At 43.1% G+C, this 17452-nt stretch overlaps 1 protein-coding gene across 2 annotated transcripts in view; it reads left to right on the forward strand.

Moving 5' to 3' along the window:
- Positions 1–334: 334 nt before the first annotated feature.
- The window catches only part of ARMH3 (armadillo like helical domain containing 3), a 94341-nt gene continuing 77223 nt past the window's right edge, over positions 335–17452 (forward strand). Inside the window, exons 1-7 of one of the 2 annotated variants that reach the window (XM_061552835.1) lie at positions 335–478; positions 4238–4373; positions 5026–5082; positions 6507–6653; positions 8889–8996; positions 12919–13011; positions 15663–15737. In XM_061552835.1, the coding sequence (XP_061408819.1) occupies positions 4272–4373; positions 5026–5082; positions 6507–6653; positions 8889–8996; positions 12919–13011; positions 15663–15737 (582 nt within the window). In that variant the 5' untranslated portion in view covers positions 335–478; positions 4238–4271. Of the gene's footprint in view, positions 479–561; positions 584–4237; positions 4374–5025; positions 5083–6506; positions 6654–8888; positions 8997–12918; positions 13012–15662; positions 15738–17452 lie in introns of those variants that run through there. The other variant, XM_061552836.1, reaches the window with a different exon arrangement.

Raw genomic sequence — 17452 nt, forward strand, 5'->3', positions numbered from 1 at the left:
GTGATAGCGGGCGGGGGGCCTCGCCTGGAGTGGGCGGGGCGTCGAGGTTGAGAGTGGGCGGAGGGTGAGAGCGGGGGGGTGGGGGCTGGCTGAGAGTGGGCGGGGCGTCGGGGTTGAGAGTGGGCGGAGGGTGAGAGCGGGGGGGTGGGGGCTGAGAGTGGGCGGGGGATAAAAGTGGGCGGGGGAAGAGACCCGGAAGTGTCGCACCGCGAGAGAGCGGAAGTGGCGCGCGCGAGGCTCAGCTCTGTCAGGGGGAGCGCGCGAGACCCCCCTAACAGCCCCCCCCCCCCACTCCACCCTCGCCCCCCACCAACCCCCACCGCCTCTCTGTGCCCCACCGCCTCGAGACCCCCCCTCTCTCTCCCCCCTTCTCATTGCAGTGACAGCGCCCCGCCCCTCACTCGCCCGCCCCTCACTCGCCCGCCCCGCCCCCCTCTGTGACCCCGCTGTGACCCCGTCAGTCAGCCACTGGACCCAGGTGAGTGGCGGTCGCAGTCGCCTCGCTCCTGACGCGGCGTTCTCGGCGGCGTGCTCTTGACGACACGGACGAATTGTGCGTCGACCGGTCCTGGGCCTCCCCTAGGTCCATTGAAGCCTCAAATGAGTTGTCTGGTTCGCTGCGTACACGTCGTCTTTGGGGAGACAAAGGCGGCCGGGCGTGGTGCTGGCCACCTTACCCCCTTCATTGGAGCTGCTCGTTCGCAGCACTTGCCACCACGAGTCTGTTGAGGCGATACGGGAGGATGTTTGTCTTTTGGAGTACTGTACAGGACTGTGGCGCATCTGCCAGTCATTCGGTTCGCCCGTACACGTGGGGGTTTGTTTCGTGAATTGCCAGCGAAAAAGTGCACTTAGTGGCGGACGGCGCCTGTTATTTTCGTGTGGGGTGCTGTTGTTTAAAGTCGAGGCGGCCGCCTGGCCACGCGAGAACGTTGGCGAAGCTGTGTGGGTGTTGAGGCTTGCATTAGAAACAGGTTTGGGTTTGTTGACGAGTGTCTGGAATTTGGCAAGTGGACAGGACAGGAGGGCAGGATGCTCGCAGGAGAGGGCAAGTTGGTAAATGTGTTGCCGGACACGGGCACGGTGACGGTGAGGATATGGGCAGCTCCCGATGCAGGGCACGGCGCATGGGTTGCAAGTTAACAAGTGAGCCTGGGTCACTTGTCAAGGCACGGGATAGTCTTGCTTACAGGTCATATGCTGACAGTACAGGGCACGGTCATGATACTCGCACCAAAAATAGCATCAATTGTGAATTATGATATTGACTGAAAAATGTACGTGTTAAGTTAACAGGACATGGTGTTGATACAGTGTATGGTATATGGATTGGTGTGCTGACAGCATTGGGCATTGATCAAGGTGCTGACGGGGTATGGAGCATGAATCAGGGGTTTGATGCAAAACAAGAGGGCATGGTCTATGCTGACAAAAGACATACAATCTGAGCGAAGGTCCAGTAGTACTTCAACAGGACAGGAAGCGGTAGCCATTGAATGTGAGTGCAATACAGGGAAAGAAGCATAGCACAAGGAAGCAGAGCACTAAAACGTGGCAATGGATATGGGCATCATTTAAAATAGTTCTGCTCATGTGAAAAGTGGTGATTAATGTTGTGGTGGTGGTGGGAGGGGCGAGACAAAGACCTGGGTTATAGCTGCAGGAGATGAACACCACCCCGCGTGAGGCAGGGGCACTTTTACTTTCATGCGCATTTCAAACTTTCATACTCGGAAGTTATATTTGCAGACACCACAAGAACATGTGTATGCACAGGTTTACTTATAGCCATTACACAAAATCATGTAAAGTTCAGAATAAACCCCCCGTGTCACCAAAATAATTGATAAGGAAGTCATGAATTGCATGTCGTGAGGTAACAATGGACCACAGACGCACACTTTCCTTACAACACCAATTAAATCGATGGCTGCATGTCGTTATTCTTTCTGTTCATGGGTTTTGGGTTGACTATCAAAGTCAAGTTTCCAGCCCTTGTTAGTTGGTTGCCATTACTGAGACATTGGCATTGTGCAGCGTTAAGTGCAATTACATGGAATTTGCATAATGGTAAATATTGGTGTACAGTTTTCTGGAATACTGTACTTTGATTTGCCACATTATGTTCAATCGTGCTTGCAGGTCAAAGGTCATACACAAGTTGTTGTTGCACTTTACTGGACCTTTGAATGGTAGTGGTGGAGCCAAGTCCGTTGCGGTATACACGTGCAACATGGCATTAATCTGGAGCCAGATTCTTAAAGAATTATAAAGTTTTTGTGTACTCACTGTAGATGCAGACCTTCACCAGGTGTTGCAAGGAAAACGATGATAAATTATCCGTTGTACAAATACCAGAAGGCTTCGGCTGTGCTGAAAAGAGTGAGGCGAGATATTTGGCTAACGGATTTATCATATTTTTGGGAGTCTACGTAATGCGGCATGTTCATAATTCACATTCTGATGGATTTATTTTAAAAGGCTGCTGGGTTCGATCTTACAAAATTATTTCCTCAACATTGTCCTTATTATTGCTATTATCTTGGCATTTGTTTATTTAAAATTAAGTGTTTATGTTAGCATTATAGCATAATGGTTCGCTTTTTTCAAAACAGTTTTTTTGTTCTAGTTTGTAAAGGCTTATGTGCATTGTACAAAGATAAGTTGTGAGACAGATTCAGTTGCAATGGATCTGCAACATGCGAATAATATTTATAGGTTAAGTCAAAGCGACAATGTGAGTGGCTTGAATGTTTTAAATTTCCTAGCAAATATTGGTAGAGTATTAAGTTTAGTTTAGTTATAAGAATAGGGTTTTCCCCTTTTTTCTGGCAACAAAACAGGTGTTAAGATGTTAAAACACCAAACTGAAACCTTTCACAAGGAATCATGTCTGCATTAACCACAATACTTGTGGTCAAAATGCAAACAAAAAACATACTCTGACAGAAAATGCATTGTCTTTGAAACTGATTGGTCCACACCAGAGACAGCTTTCTTTCGAGCCTAGTCTCAAACGGTGTTAGACCAGAGGACACCAAAAGGTGTACAGCACAAAGACAAAGCCACTATCAAAGTAATGAGAGCTCGGGGTGAGCAGCTACATCATGGGACCTCCTTTTCAGGTATCAAAATATGAGAATAGGGTTTCCTCTTTTTTTCTGGCAACAAAACAGGTGTTAAGATGTTAAAACACCAAACTGAAACCTTTTGCAAGGAATCATGTCTGCATTAACCACATGTATTTGTGGTCAAAATGCAAACCAAAAACATACTTTGATAGTATATGCATTGTCTTTGAAACTGATTGGTCCACACCAAAGACCACTTTCTTTCGAGCCTAGTCTCAAATAGTGTTAGACCAGAGGACACCAAAAGGCATACAGCACAAAGACAATGCACTATCAGAGTAATGAGTTGCTCTGGGTGAGCAGCTACATCATGGGACCTCCTTTGCCAGTATCAACATTTTAGAATAAGTTTTCCCTTTTTTCTGCCAACAAAACAGGTGTTAAGATTACTCTTTGGTTCTTTTGGTAAAGTCACGTAGAAAGAAAATAAATTAAATTATAGAATACGACGTTTCGATTGCAACACGAGCAACCATCAGGTAGAACTAAATTTGAGAGAGAGACAAAACACAGACAGAGACACAGACAGACACACAAGCAGAGACAACACAGAGACACACAGAGACACACAACATAGACACACAGAGACCCAATGCCTATGTGTCGAGGCCTTAAATAGAGAGAGAGGGGGGTGGGCAGAGAGAGAGGTGGGTCTGCTGGGGCAGCTGCTGACCGAGGGAGAGAAATATCGAATGGCCCTATGAGAGCCTAGTAAATTTTAGAGAAATAGGCAGTTTGAGAAAACAAAATGTAGCAATTTTTTTGGAAATGTAATGCAATGCAACACAGAGAGTTGGCTAACACACAGTTAACGCATAGCCTGGTTGATTACGATCTCCAAATATTGCTAAAATTAGAAGTTAATTGTTAAATTTGACAAACAGAGACACACACAGAGATGTGTGGATATCCACCCGAAGCGGCCGGGGGAGAGAAAGAGTGAATGGACCCTATGAGAGCCTGGTACGTTCTGGTCTGATTGTGTTACTAGAGTTTATTCATGTGCAAATATGCAAGCAGTGTATACATATACTTGATTACCGGGCTTAAGAACATGACAAGTATTATAATGCAATGGGATCACGTGTGTGTGTGTGTCTGCACAGAGCTGTGTGGTCCGGCTGCGCTTGGCCTTCAACCATGGCACAGCCTGAGAAGAAGGCGGGCCTCCTGCGCAAGTCCTCCAGCGCCAAGAAGATGCTCAAGGAGAAGGTGGTGCTCATGTACGACGAGATCTTCAAGGTACTGTGGTGCACGGAGAGCACATGGGTCATGTGTGTGGTTGCAGTGGTGGCGATGTAGACCTGTTGTAAAATTACCTTGAGCCAGGATAGGTGGATAATGTAGCATTGGAGCCAATGTGGCTTGGCAACAGAGGTATTATTTGTCGGAGGCAGTACAGCAAGTAGGTTTCCAACGGGCTGGGTGGTAGCTGTGTTTGGAGTGCTTGACGAACAGTTGCAAAGTTCCGATTTCATATCCCAATTTGAGGGTCCACTCAGGAATTCATACCTTTGAGGTCAATGACATGAGTACTACTTTGACATATCACGGAGAGACTTATCGCCTTCAAGAGAATGTGGAATTTCCATCACTGGTTTAGAATCACCAAAGGTGTTGAGACACTTGAGATTTTTTTTACTTTCTTTGAGTTTTAGCCAGGCAGTTTGTTGCCCGATACATATATGAGTTAGAAAGGAATAAGAATATTTAAGAACAGTATTCCATGATTCACTACCATTTGAGGACCGTTTAATGTTTATTTATAGTGTTGCAAAGCAATGATTTTCAGTGGTGAGACAATATTGTAAAGTATGCTGCATCAGTTAATGTGAGTTGGTCTGATTATACTGACATTGCTAAGTATGATCTTGTTTATATTTTGTTGCCTTAGACTGAGGATCCAGCTCAGAATAATCCTCGATTCTGGGAGGAGCTCTTCTTAATGAAGGTGAGATGTACATTTTTGCGCACATCCCTATATGCCATGTCAGCATTGTGAAATTTGATAAAATACCACACTTTGCATTCACCCAGGGAAACTTGCACTGACAAATGTCATTATATGTTGATGTTTTCCCCACCCAGCTGGTGATAGTTGTACTACTATTTAACCTCTTTTCAGCTTCAGTTTGCAGATTTATGCAGTTTTACTTCATATGTATGCTAACAGCAGTGGGCGTGATGACTTTTAAACCAGCTCTGTATTATTTTGTCACCTTAAGACAAATGTTTTGTGTTCTATTTGTTTATGGTGGTTATAGTAGAAATACATTTCACCAAAACTAAGACACCGTCCCATTGGAATTTGGCAGCATGATGATTGGAATTTTGATAATTTTATTGGAATAAAACGGTTGATTCTTCACAATGCCATGGCTGCTCTTGCCAAATAACTCAAGACTGTGTACTTGGCACACCGTAACATGCGTTATAAACTGTATTACATTCAACAATTTGGATTCTCTGATGACATTGCCAAATACATCTGGAATAAACTATTTTAGAAGTTTTGCTAATTGGACAGTTTAGATAAACGCTAAATGCGTTTATCTAAACTGTCCAATTTGTGGGAAGTGCTGACCCAGAGGCATGTTTGATGCCCAAGGGTTTTTAGGTTTCAGCCGACGGTGGAATCAGCAGTGACGTTGTCAGGGTTATTGCTGAAGCACTGCTTGTTCACTTACAATCAGACTTTACAGTAACAACTTAGACCTTCTTCTGACTCTAGTGACTTGTAGTTGGGGTCGGTACTTAACACGGAGACCAAGTCACCATGTGCATGAGACCGAGCTGCAGGGCTTATAGATGGTGCCTCTCGGAGATAGTAAAATCACGCAGGATTTCAAGATGATATTTGCTTGGGTGTGCCATAAAAAGACTGCATTTTCCATGGCAACAAATTTTTTTCCCATTGCCTTTTGGCTCCCACTGGGTATGAATAAGTACTGACTAAAGCTCATTGAACAACAAATTAATCCAACCTGGATTAGAGTTGTGGAGCTGTGGGGGTAACAGCATGCAGCAGTCAGACCCCAACCTGCCTCGATGGTGCTGGTGGCAGGGCATTTGTCAATTTTTATGCACCGTTATGTAACCAGCTTCCCATTACAATTTATGTCATGCATTTCTACGTTAAGTTTTAAGTCAAACCCCAAATCAGGGCTATCATGAGTTTTTAATCCAGATACGGTTTTTGACAAGAGTGTGCATGCTAAGTGGATTAATGCTGCTCTTGGGTGAATTTTCACAACCGGGGCAGTTTGACAGCTTTGTATAAAATGTGTGAAAGATGTATGTACTGGAAAGTGCCTTGAAGTCGTTTTGCAATTTAGGTCACAGCATCAATGTAGTTTGTTTATGTTATTTTTTTAGGTGAACTTGGAGTACCTTGAGGGGCGGCTGGAGGCTCTGAATGGGGAGATGCTGTTACAGCTCAAGGACAACATCAACGGGCTCTTCCACCACAGTGTGCTGGCGCTGCGTGAGGAGCACCAGATCCGTGTAGTAAATTCCCTGCAGGTGTGTGTGTGTGATGCACCCCACGCATCATTGTGCCCCAGGAGCATGCTTAGCACATTCCTGCGGAGGGAGCTGGTAGGAACGTTGGGTTGCTCGGTCAATGGCCAGGGTCAACTGGCGGCGTGGTGTATTCCGCAAATATGCCTGACTGTGAGGGCGGGCACAAGCTGGCGCGAGTAGTTAAATGTTGAGTTTTATACGGGCACCACGGGGTGACCAGCCCCTCCCCACCCAGCCCCACTGCTCCCACCCCCCACCCAGCCCCACCCTCCCCACCCTCCCCACCCAGCCCCTCTCCACCCTCCCCTCCCCACCCAGCCCCTCCCTGCACGACGGACGGACACAATAATCGCCTGTGGGCTGGTGTAACCAGGAGGTTCCTACCAGTATAATTCAGCAATTCACATTGGATATACAATGCTCCCAAGTGTGGAGAAAATGGCCTCCTTATCAAAACTGCCTCTCAAAGCAGACACTGCGAACGTTGGTTCTCCATCACAGCTCCAGTCATCTGGAATTCACACTCTCTTTGCTGACTGCACAGATTAGTATTGGTGTCGATCTTTTGTCAAAATCTGAGGACTTTCTCATTTATTTTATTATCCCGCTCCACTGTTAAGTTAAATTTGTGCATGTTACAAATGTCTATTTAAAGATGAATGAATAAATTACATTTCAAATTGGCATCAAACATCTGCTGAATAGTTTCCATACAAAATTATTCCCAAAGTGTGTGTAGCAACTTGGTACATGAGCTAGAGGAGACAAAAGATTCAAATCTGTGACCTTCCAACAGAAATACTTTCGTTTGAACTGCACATGTATGACACATGTACGTTATACTTTATAAATAGCAATAGCAGAGTTTTGCAATTCATGGAAAGTATTCGTCAAATAATCATCGAGTTTACTTAAACTGGATTTTCACTGTGTTTAGCATTACTTTAGCATTACTGCAAAACCTTGGATTGCTAGTAACTTGGTCTGCGAGTGTTTTGCAAGACGAGCACAATTTTTAAAGAAATATTAATTTGATAAACGAGCGAGGTCTTGCAATACGAGTAGTACGTGTATACGCTTTGTCTGCCGAGCGTCACGTGATCACGACTGATATACGAGTGCTTTGGATTACAAACACGTTTCCGGAACGAATTATGCTCACAATCCAAGGTTTAACTATTCTTCTATATTGATATATGTACTATGTATTTAGGATAATATTATTGTTGTCCAGCTGGCTGGGTAGCACACGTTAGAGAACTTGACTCATGGTTGAAAAACAAACAACGTAACTGGTATTGGCCAAGCATCCCAATGTTGAAATATTACCTGCAAATTACATTATTGGAATTACACCTCGCAACATTGCCCCTTTTATAAACTTGGCATGACCCTCTTGAGAAAGTGCCTTAAAACTCAGTGAAGCTTTTAATAAGAATAATATACTTTGTTTTATAAAGCAACTTTTCAAAATCTGAATAAACAAGCTAAATAATGATGATTAATAATAACTATCAGAAGGAAATTAGCTAAATCCCTCTTGGGGTTCAACTCATTTTGTCATTTTTGTGGAATATTACAAAATCTGCCCCACTTTGGAGGCAGTCGATAGTTATTGACCTGTGGATTGACTTTATCCAGTAATGCTGATGTGGAAATTCCTGCACTGACGTAAGGCCACGGACAGAGAGATGAGCTTCGTCTAATTTCTCAAGCAATTAGGCTCCATGAGGACATTGCGCAAACCCTGCATTTATAGTGCCACAAGCATTTATAGAGCTACACATAGAGTCAACTCTCAATTGTCTGGGGTCGTGAGGAGAGAGGAAGAATTGCCTGGATAAAACAAAAGCACGGATAATGCAAAACATTTAAATCGGCTATAGAAACATGTATTGTTTATCTGCTCGACTAGGGATGCAGACGAATAAAACAAGGTAATTCTTTCACATGGCAATGCATAACACACATTGCATACAGCAAATAATACACCGAGGAAAAAATGTGTCAAGTTGTCCAGTTTTTTTATTGAATTGTTAAAATGATTCTTCACCATTTGCTTGCAGACATTTGCGACCACATGGGCAGTGAGTCACTGCTCCCCAACAAGTGGGGAGCAGCCCGCCGATGAAAACATTAATTCTGTCAGGCACAGTCAATCCTCAACCCACATGAGCTGCCCACGGATAATTATCAAGAGGTATAACGCAATATTTAAATTGGTTTGTTCCCCAGACGCTGTGCGGCCTGTTGCGAGGAGTTCATCAGAAGAACATGCCCAACACCGGCTTCGATATCATCAACATCCTCATGGGCTTTGACAGCGCCGAGGAGGAGATGAAGGTCATTATCACACTTTCACTTTGCCAACTCAATTCAGGGGGATTCGCTTGATTTCAATGGGGTATTAATTTGTAATAACAGATGGGGATAATGTAACATTGTATCACAAAATGTGACTTGCAGGTGGGGTTGGTGGGTGACTCCAACAGACACCCCCTCTCTCGGAAAATGTTGCTTTGGTTGTCCGAGATAGTACAGCAAGTAGGGTTACGATGGGTTATTTTCCGAGTCGGGTTGAGTATTCTGTTGTATTTATGGTTTTCTTTTGATGCTGCAGATTATTCCTGGTATAAAAAATCCCCAAAATACTTAAACGTTTTCAACTGGTGAGATGTCATCACCCTCACCTGGTATGCAGGAGCTCGTGGGTTCGATCCTGACCCTTGATGCCTGTTGTATATTTATAGTTTGCGTGTTCTCTATCCCCGTGATCGCATGGATTTTTTTATGGGTTCCTTGGTTTTGCCCTGTTCTTTTAGAAACATGCGTTGAGATTATTAGGCCGCAACTATAAATTCCCACATGATGAAAAGCCACTTTTATGAGCTATTATGTGTGGCCAGGTTGCCTCTGAATAATAGCTCATAGCTTAGTGGGCTTTACCTGGTCAATTAAAATCGTTTATTCCAAGCAGAACCCTCATGGAAAACCACTTTTGCCTTGTGGTAAATGAATGATTTGAATTGTTACCGCTGTCAATGATATTATCTCCACCTGGTGAGGCTGTGCTTCTTGATGGGAAGTCGGCATTAATTATTCCTGTGGAGACCTCTGTCCTTGCCATAGGGGTGTGGAGTTTAAATCACTCATTCATGGTGGTCGGCATGCAAGCGCCAATGAGTGTTTTCTTGGTTCTTTCGGTAAAGTCTGCTCTATATAAGAACGGGAGACACAGCAGAGCCTCACCATTCTGGCGAATTGCCCGATGATGCTGGATGCAATTACCAGCGAAACGTCGTACTCAAATTGTAAATGTTGTGGTTTCGCGCTTCAACACACCGGTGGGCTAAAGCAGTGAACTAATTTGTCTTTTGTCAACGTGGCACTTTTTTACTGATTGGCCGTGTCGGGTGGTGGAGGGTTACGACACATTTATAAATAACGCGATCTAAACCCAAAAACGTTGATTATGAAGAAGGGAAATAATAAAATAATAAAAATTCAACATAATGAAATATAATTCTCACGACATTTCGGCCACAACTCAAGCAGCTGTCCTCAGGTGAAGACAGAGCTGTCTGAAAGACAGCGCTCCAATGAACACTGCTAAGCTTGGCAGCGTATTTTAACCTGGGTGGGAGGAAAAGAGCGCCTTGACAAAGGAGTTTACATATCAACAGAATAATTTAGCATTGAATAAGCTGTGTTAATGTGAGAGAATTAGCAGGATGTTAAAGTCAGAAATTTGCATGAATGCTTACGAGTTTCCTGAAATACTTTTCCAGGGCAAACCGTACTCTATAGTTGCTTGTCAGAATTTAGCAATTCGAAATGAGCAAGGGAGAAAAGTAATTACTCCAATACTAATTGAGGCAATTTCTCAAAAACGTCATTCTGTAAACGATAGATTTGGAGCACTTATTGACGCTGTTGTTACCTCCATGTCACCACTAGGTGTCACCGTACACATTCTCTGACTGGTTTCCAACCTTTCGCGATCCACCGAGCACTGCTGACCATCAAAATGTTTTTTTGCGAACCACGATGCATCAGTAGAATGGACATTTAAATTATGAACTAGTTGTGCAGTAGCAAGTAAAACACATGGTGTTTTGTGAAGAAAATCAATATCGCGGTACGGCATCTGCAACAGACCTGCGTGCCACTCCCCACGGTCTTGTGGGACACCAGTGGTCCATGGCCCATCGGGTGGGAACCGCTGCGGTGTGAGATTGGATAATGCCACGATGTCTGAATAAAATGCACCAAAAACTAGTTTCCTGCAGCTTTTCCATGATGAGGCATATCAGGTGTTAAATTGACTGTCTTTAAAGTGTATTGTTGATCTAGTTGTGTTGTTGACTTTATTTTGAACAATGGGCAGTCTCAAATCCATAGAGCCCATCACAATATTTTAAATCACTTATTTATAACACTCTTTTAATAATGTTTTCTCTGGGTCTCAAATAATCTGGGTTACATTCCATATTTTAAAAAGTTTTCTTTCAACGCTGTTCTGGTCATATATTGAGTTGTGCTTTGCAAGGAAGAATATTGATGAAAAATTCAATGAAGACATTTTCAGAGGTTGGATAACTATAAATTATTTGTTAAACTTTTAGTTTCAAAACACTTTAATTATGAATCATGCTCCTGCTGTCATATCATTTTAAAGAAATTATCAGAATTTTGAAAATTATATTCTTGGTTAATTCAATTTATCCCAAGACCTCCCTCACTGTTTCATATTGTGGTCATGTTCTACATATAAATGCAAAGATTACAGTCTTGCAGCCATGATGCACTCTTCTCTTTGGCAATGTTAGGCATGGTTATGTATGATAAATAAAATGGTTAATACCTGCTGCACAAATATAGCTTTGTTACTAACACATTACATATAATTTATATCAATATAATAATACATCCTAACCCATCATCAGTCACAGGACATTTAGTGAGTCCTAATCCACTTCTACCAGTTGATTTTATTGCAATTTATATTGAAGCCTTTCCAGCACAAACATTGCATTTTGAAATCAATATTAATGTAATTTTATCAAAAACACTTTTTGTTGTTGCTCACTGGATGGGTTCAGTCAAGTGCAAAAATCAGTGAACGTGACAGTTTTTGCAGCACCTGTGTCTGAAATATTGTACTAAATGCATTATGTTCACAACTAATATAGAGCTCACATTACATATTATGGAGCCATATTACACTGCCCCAGAGGTCCTTCAGAGTTCCATCCGGCTTGGCACAAGTTTTGCCAATAACCAGTGACCCGTGATTCCTCTGCAATAAATCTTCTTCACCCTTGTGCCTCACACTACCCACTGCTTTCTCCCAACGCCATCCCTCTGCTGCCTCTGAGCTACATGATTTACTACACGGGGGCATCGGAGCGTACGTGGGTGGGAGCTGGAAAAACACGTGCGGATGGAGGGCACTGGGCTAAAACGCTGCCCCATAGCTACGCATACAAGCCATTAGCCTAATTGTTGCCTCATGCAATTATTCAGTGTCTCCTTCCTCTAATGAGCATTGGAGCAGTGCTCATCTTTGGCTGCTTTAAGCCAGCAATGGATATTTTTCATTCAAATTTTTCCGATTAAAATAGGACAACCGCTGTTGGCTTTCTGCAAAGTGGTACCTATTTTATTGACCTTGGAGAAATTATGTCCTGAGTTGACTCCTGATCAAAATACTGTGCTCCTTTGCCAGTGCAGTCTCACTCTGTATTAAGACTGTTTAAGAGGATGCATTTACGAGGGAATGTTACCTTATACTTCGTCATTGTACTCAGTCCGTTGCTTTTCCAGATGCTATTTAGTCTTTCAATATTTTAATTTAATGTTCCTATCTTGGCTTGTTCATCAGAGCTTATGTTACTGGACTCCCTACATTAGCATAAACCCAATCCGGAAATAATAATGATCCACGGCCATGTGCCGAGGTGAATGTGCGATGGTATGAAGTGTGTGAATTGGATTAACTCGGACACCTGCAGCAGTTTTTTAAGTTCTGCAGCAGTTGGGAAGCGGAGAATGGGGAAATCTCCTAACTTTAAATCGCATTACAAGAGGAAGTGATTTAGTGTGAAAACCTGAGACCCGGTAATATGACGGATATTGACTTTGGCTCGATGTGCATTGCATGGAAAGTGTACGGCCGTTAGATGTACGAGGGCGGGATGCATGGTGGCCGCTTAAGTGCTGTGCTTTGCCGATTGTTGTCGTGTGTGGTGTGCTCATTACCCAGAGTCTGATGGAGAGCCTGGACAATCTGCTGTGCGGGGACGGCTCTCCCAGCCTCAAAAGTCTGTGCCTCAAGCTGCTGCTCTGCCTGGTCACTGTGCGTATGCATTGCTTGGACACGCACACGCTGCGCCTCCCAAAATAAGCGTCCCTACCCCAAGGCTCCTAAATGCTGATTGGACAAGCGCGTTGAATGAGTTAAACCATGTACCATTTATATTACATTGATAAAACATGTCACGATTGTTATGGGTACCTGCTGTAATTGTGTGAACAGTATGAACTGGGTTTAGTAATGCATAAATTAATAGTTTACGATTTACACTTTCATATTTGGGCCAGGTGTTCTTGATAACGGCTTATTATGACCAGCATGATACAAGACAGTGGGACCAGCACCATGCCTAGGCGCATCTACTTACGCCTGACAATTGATCTCTAACTTCAATTACTGGCCATGCATAATGATAGCAGCTGATGGGCCTGGTTGATGTGTTCCTTTTGTAGTGCACGTGCGGGTGTACCCGCTTGCCGTTTAATATCCGTGTGCACTCACAAATTTTATTCTGCAAAGATCCCACTGCGTATATGCTCCGAGGCCTGGTTTCAAGCACCTGTAACTTACACACAAATACGCGCATGCCAGCAACTTCACGCACCTCTCATGGCCACGCTGCGTGCATGTCCAGGAGCGTAGACCCATTGTCCTCTACACAGAGTAATTAGAAACATGCCTCGCAGGTTTGGGCTACATGCCTGAATCGGCTGCAAGGTGTGTGTGTGTGTGTGCGAACATGGAAAGTCAGCATGTCCAAACTGCTCTGAAAATAGCCCATCCCCTCTGGGCACTGAGCTCTGTTATAATGTAGTAGGCGCTAACCCTGTTCTTCCACGGGCTTCCTCTGGAGGCACAGAACCATTTTCAGATTGGCCTATGCAAGACGGGAGTAAATCGATGAATGAGGCTACAACTACATTGTATTTACTTTTTGTTTGGTGGCTAAATCTCCAGTGGGGTTTAAAAGGTTCGTGTCTCCCCCCAAGCACAACTATTTTAATTGAGCTCGATAAAGTAAGACTTACAAAGCACATTTGTCAATAACGCTGCCAACAACACAGCATCAAGACAAATTAATCTCTTATAATTGTACGTGTAGTGGCCTTTACCTTGTCAGAACTTGTCTTTTGTATAAAATACAGTTCTATTACTGATCTTTCCCAAGTGCCAAACAAGTCATGGGCTGTAATTAATGAGACGCATCTCTGCTTAAGCTAATCAGGTGTGAGCCTATATTTGAGGGTATCCCAAAATACGCACCGCCTATTTACGACAGCTGTGAAATACATAGCTTTTGACAATTGTGTGTGTGACCGCTGCAACACACTTGGACCTCAGTGCATAAAACATTAGGTACAAAAATCTTCTGTAATTTGATGTAAGTTATGGGATTTTTCCCCTCGTTATATGCAATGTCCACTGTTTCGATCAGATGTGTGTTTTCTGCTTTCCAATTGGCAAAGGAAGTCATTATTTTAGTTCTTGTGGCCATGTCCGTTGGCATGTGTGGTAAATCTTGTCAATCTTGTTTTTTTGCCCGTCTAAGGATGGGTGTATATTGCAGTAAATCTGAAATATTCAATAGAAAAATTGTTTAGCTCATGATTATTAATGAGGAGGGGGGGGGGGGGTTTCTCCATTTGGAGTGATGTCACCTGCTAATGGTTATTGTGGAGGGGTGCGGCACGTGGAGTGACGTCACCCCCTCATGGTTATTGTTGAGAGGTGCGGCAGGTGGAGTGACGTCACCTGCTCATGATTATTAATGAGGGGAGGGGTGCGGCATGTGGAGTGCGCGACCTTCTTGTGCGTTTGTGTAAATTTCCACGCGTGCATTAATATTAATAAAGGAGGGGGGGCCCTCTTTTGCAGTGACGTCACGCACGGATGTAGCACTGTGCTGCGTAGATTTATTTTTTACCGTCACTTTCTGTAAAGAAACGCCATATTTGAAGCGACTTTGCGTAATAAATAATTTAATTCAGCACGACCTTCCTCTGCGTTAGTGTAAAAATCCACCCACTCATGAATATTAATGAGGGGGGGGTGGGCCTCATGTGGAGTGACGTAACTCAGGGGGGTGGGCCTCATGTGGAGTGACGTCACGCGCGGGACGGACAGACATTTCTGGGTGATTATCGTAGGTAATCTCAGAAGCTAAGCATGGCTGAGCCTGGCTAGTGCTTGGATGGGTAACCACCATGCAGAACAGGTGATATAGGCTACAAGACTACATTGAGCAGCAGAGGGCATTGCAGCAAAACACATTTCTGTACTGCTAGACACTTTTACACAACCTGCACTGATCAGCATGGTGAAGTATGGTGAAATTATCCTGACGATCTGCGTGGTATTGGGGAGGCACATGGGTCCCAGATAAATATGCAAAAATACGATGTCACATCCTGCAGTGAATGTGGCAAAGGGCTGTGTATGTCCATGGTGTTTTTAATGAATAAACCCTATTAGTCGTTGGTTGAAGCGACATTTAAATGACGCAGAACCCCTGCAAACACACTGATTTATAGATTCTGTTACAATGATTTCCATTTGTTTAGCAGTACCGCTTGCGAATGTCCACAAACACATGCCGCATTTGCACTCTGTTTACTCTCCAGTTGGTCAGCCGTATGGGTTTTATATGGAAATAAATTAATTCTGTTGTTTAATTATTGCTGTCATTTACACAGGTCACAGACAACATCAGTCAAAACACCATTTTGGAGTACATCATGATAAACAGCATATTTGAGGCGATTGTTCAGGTAAGACATTTACTTGTTTCACCATGAGTGTTGCATTACGAGACCATGTTTGTTGTAGATTATGCATTGGCTAAAGTGACGTTTGGTGCGTTTAAAGTGAGAGGCGGTTTTTGTGTTTCTGTTTGTGAAGCCATGGATGTACAGTTTACACTGTCCTGCAGAGAGGGATATTATTGTTTCATATGCTGCAGAGTGCATTACTACTACTACTGCAGTATTCCTCTCTCCATTATAAGAATAATGTTCCAGTGCTGTGGCCAACATATAACCATCTGCGTGGTAAGCAGAGAATCTCGTAAATGGGTGTCTGAAAAGTTGAAATGTTTAAAATAATTTTAGGCTGCTGTAGTATTTATATGGAAACTTTTGTGTAAATGCTCCAGTTATTGCATCTCATAACACAAATTAGCAGGCAAAGACGTGCAAGCCTAGAAATATCACATCCTCGAGTTAAGGAAAATGTAATTCACGCAGTTAAACATGGGTGTACATATGTAAAGGAGTTTAGTTTTCAATCGTGTTATAATTCCAGGTTTGTCACGGATCAGAAACGTGGAAACAAAATTTAGAAAAATGTATGCTTGGGACTAGACTGGGCGAAAGGAACAGAAGCACATGGGTCTGAGATTAAATGCAAAAAATAGACATCAGAATGACAGTGAAGAAAAGTAGGTGGATTTGGGGCAGGTCACATAGCTGGAAGGAATGATGGATGTTGTACGAGATGATGTATGAATGGAGAATGTGCCTGAAAGGATGATCACCTTAGAGATGAAATGACGAAGTCGGTAAATGTGTGAGATTGATTGGAGCATCACAGTAACATGAGGGATGGTGGCAGCATCGGAAGGCCTTAATCTATCATCGGACTGGCAATCGTTGTTGATAAATAATACTGTTTGCAAAGAACAACTTAAAACCACTCAAATTTCATACCGAGCGGTAAACAAGTCACTTGTTATGCTGCTATATGCTGGTTACCTTGTAGTCCTGCAGGTGGAAGCCTCGTGAACGGGACGATCTTTCTATGGTCCACCAATCCCCGCCTCTAAAGCATTGGCTAGAGCCACGTTCCACCGTCCCTGAGATATGCTAAAGAAATAATAACATCTCTTGTCAGAGTACAGTGGGTTGGAAGTGTTCATCTGTAAATGTGATCAAGGCAAGCCATTAGTTTCATTTATGTATATTTTGTGTTGGTTGAAATTTCATGGGTACTACATTTTTTCCCTCACTAATTTTTACTTTAAATAGGTGCTCTTCAAATCATGTATTTGGCACAATGTACAGTGCTTATTAATCATAACAACAACTTGCCTTGTCTAAGTCTTTCTTTGCTGGGCTTTGTTTGCAATAATGATCAAAATTGTGTCAACAGTGCATTTACCACCATTAAAATGGCCAGGGTGGCACACTGAACATTTGTTTAAAATCGCTGAATAAGTTTAAACACTTACATGCTCTCTCCAAATGAATTGAGAAGCCTCATTCCCATCCATCATATTCCTTTAATTGTCACTTTACATTTTATATTGCTTTTCCATGTCTGTCTTTAATGGTTGTTGCAATAGCTTACTTGAGAATGTTACCATGAGCCCACCGTAGGGTGAAAGTAGTGTGCCATACCTCGTAACGATGCGTCATTTTGTAAATAGTGTATATACAATGATGCAATTGGTGATTTATACGTCTTGTGTAATTCTGTAACATTTATT

Source organism: Lethenteron reissneri, chromosome 17 (assembly GCF_015708825.2).
Source record: "Lethenteron reissneri isolate LAM-NWPU_2019-01 chromosome 17, ASM1570882v1, whole genome shotgun sequence".
In the NCBI taxonomy this organism is placed as follows: domain Eukaryota; kingdom Metazoa; phylum Chordata; class Hyperoartia; order Petromyzontiformes; family Petromyzontidae; genus Lethenteron; species Lethenteron reissneri.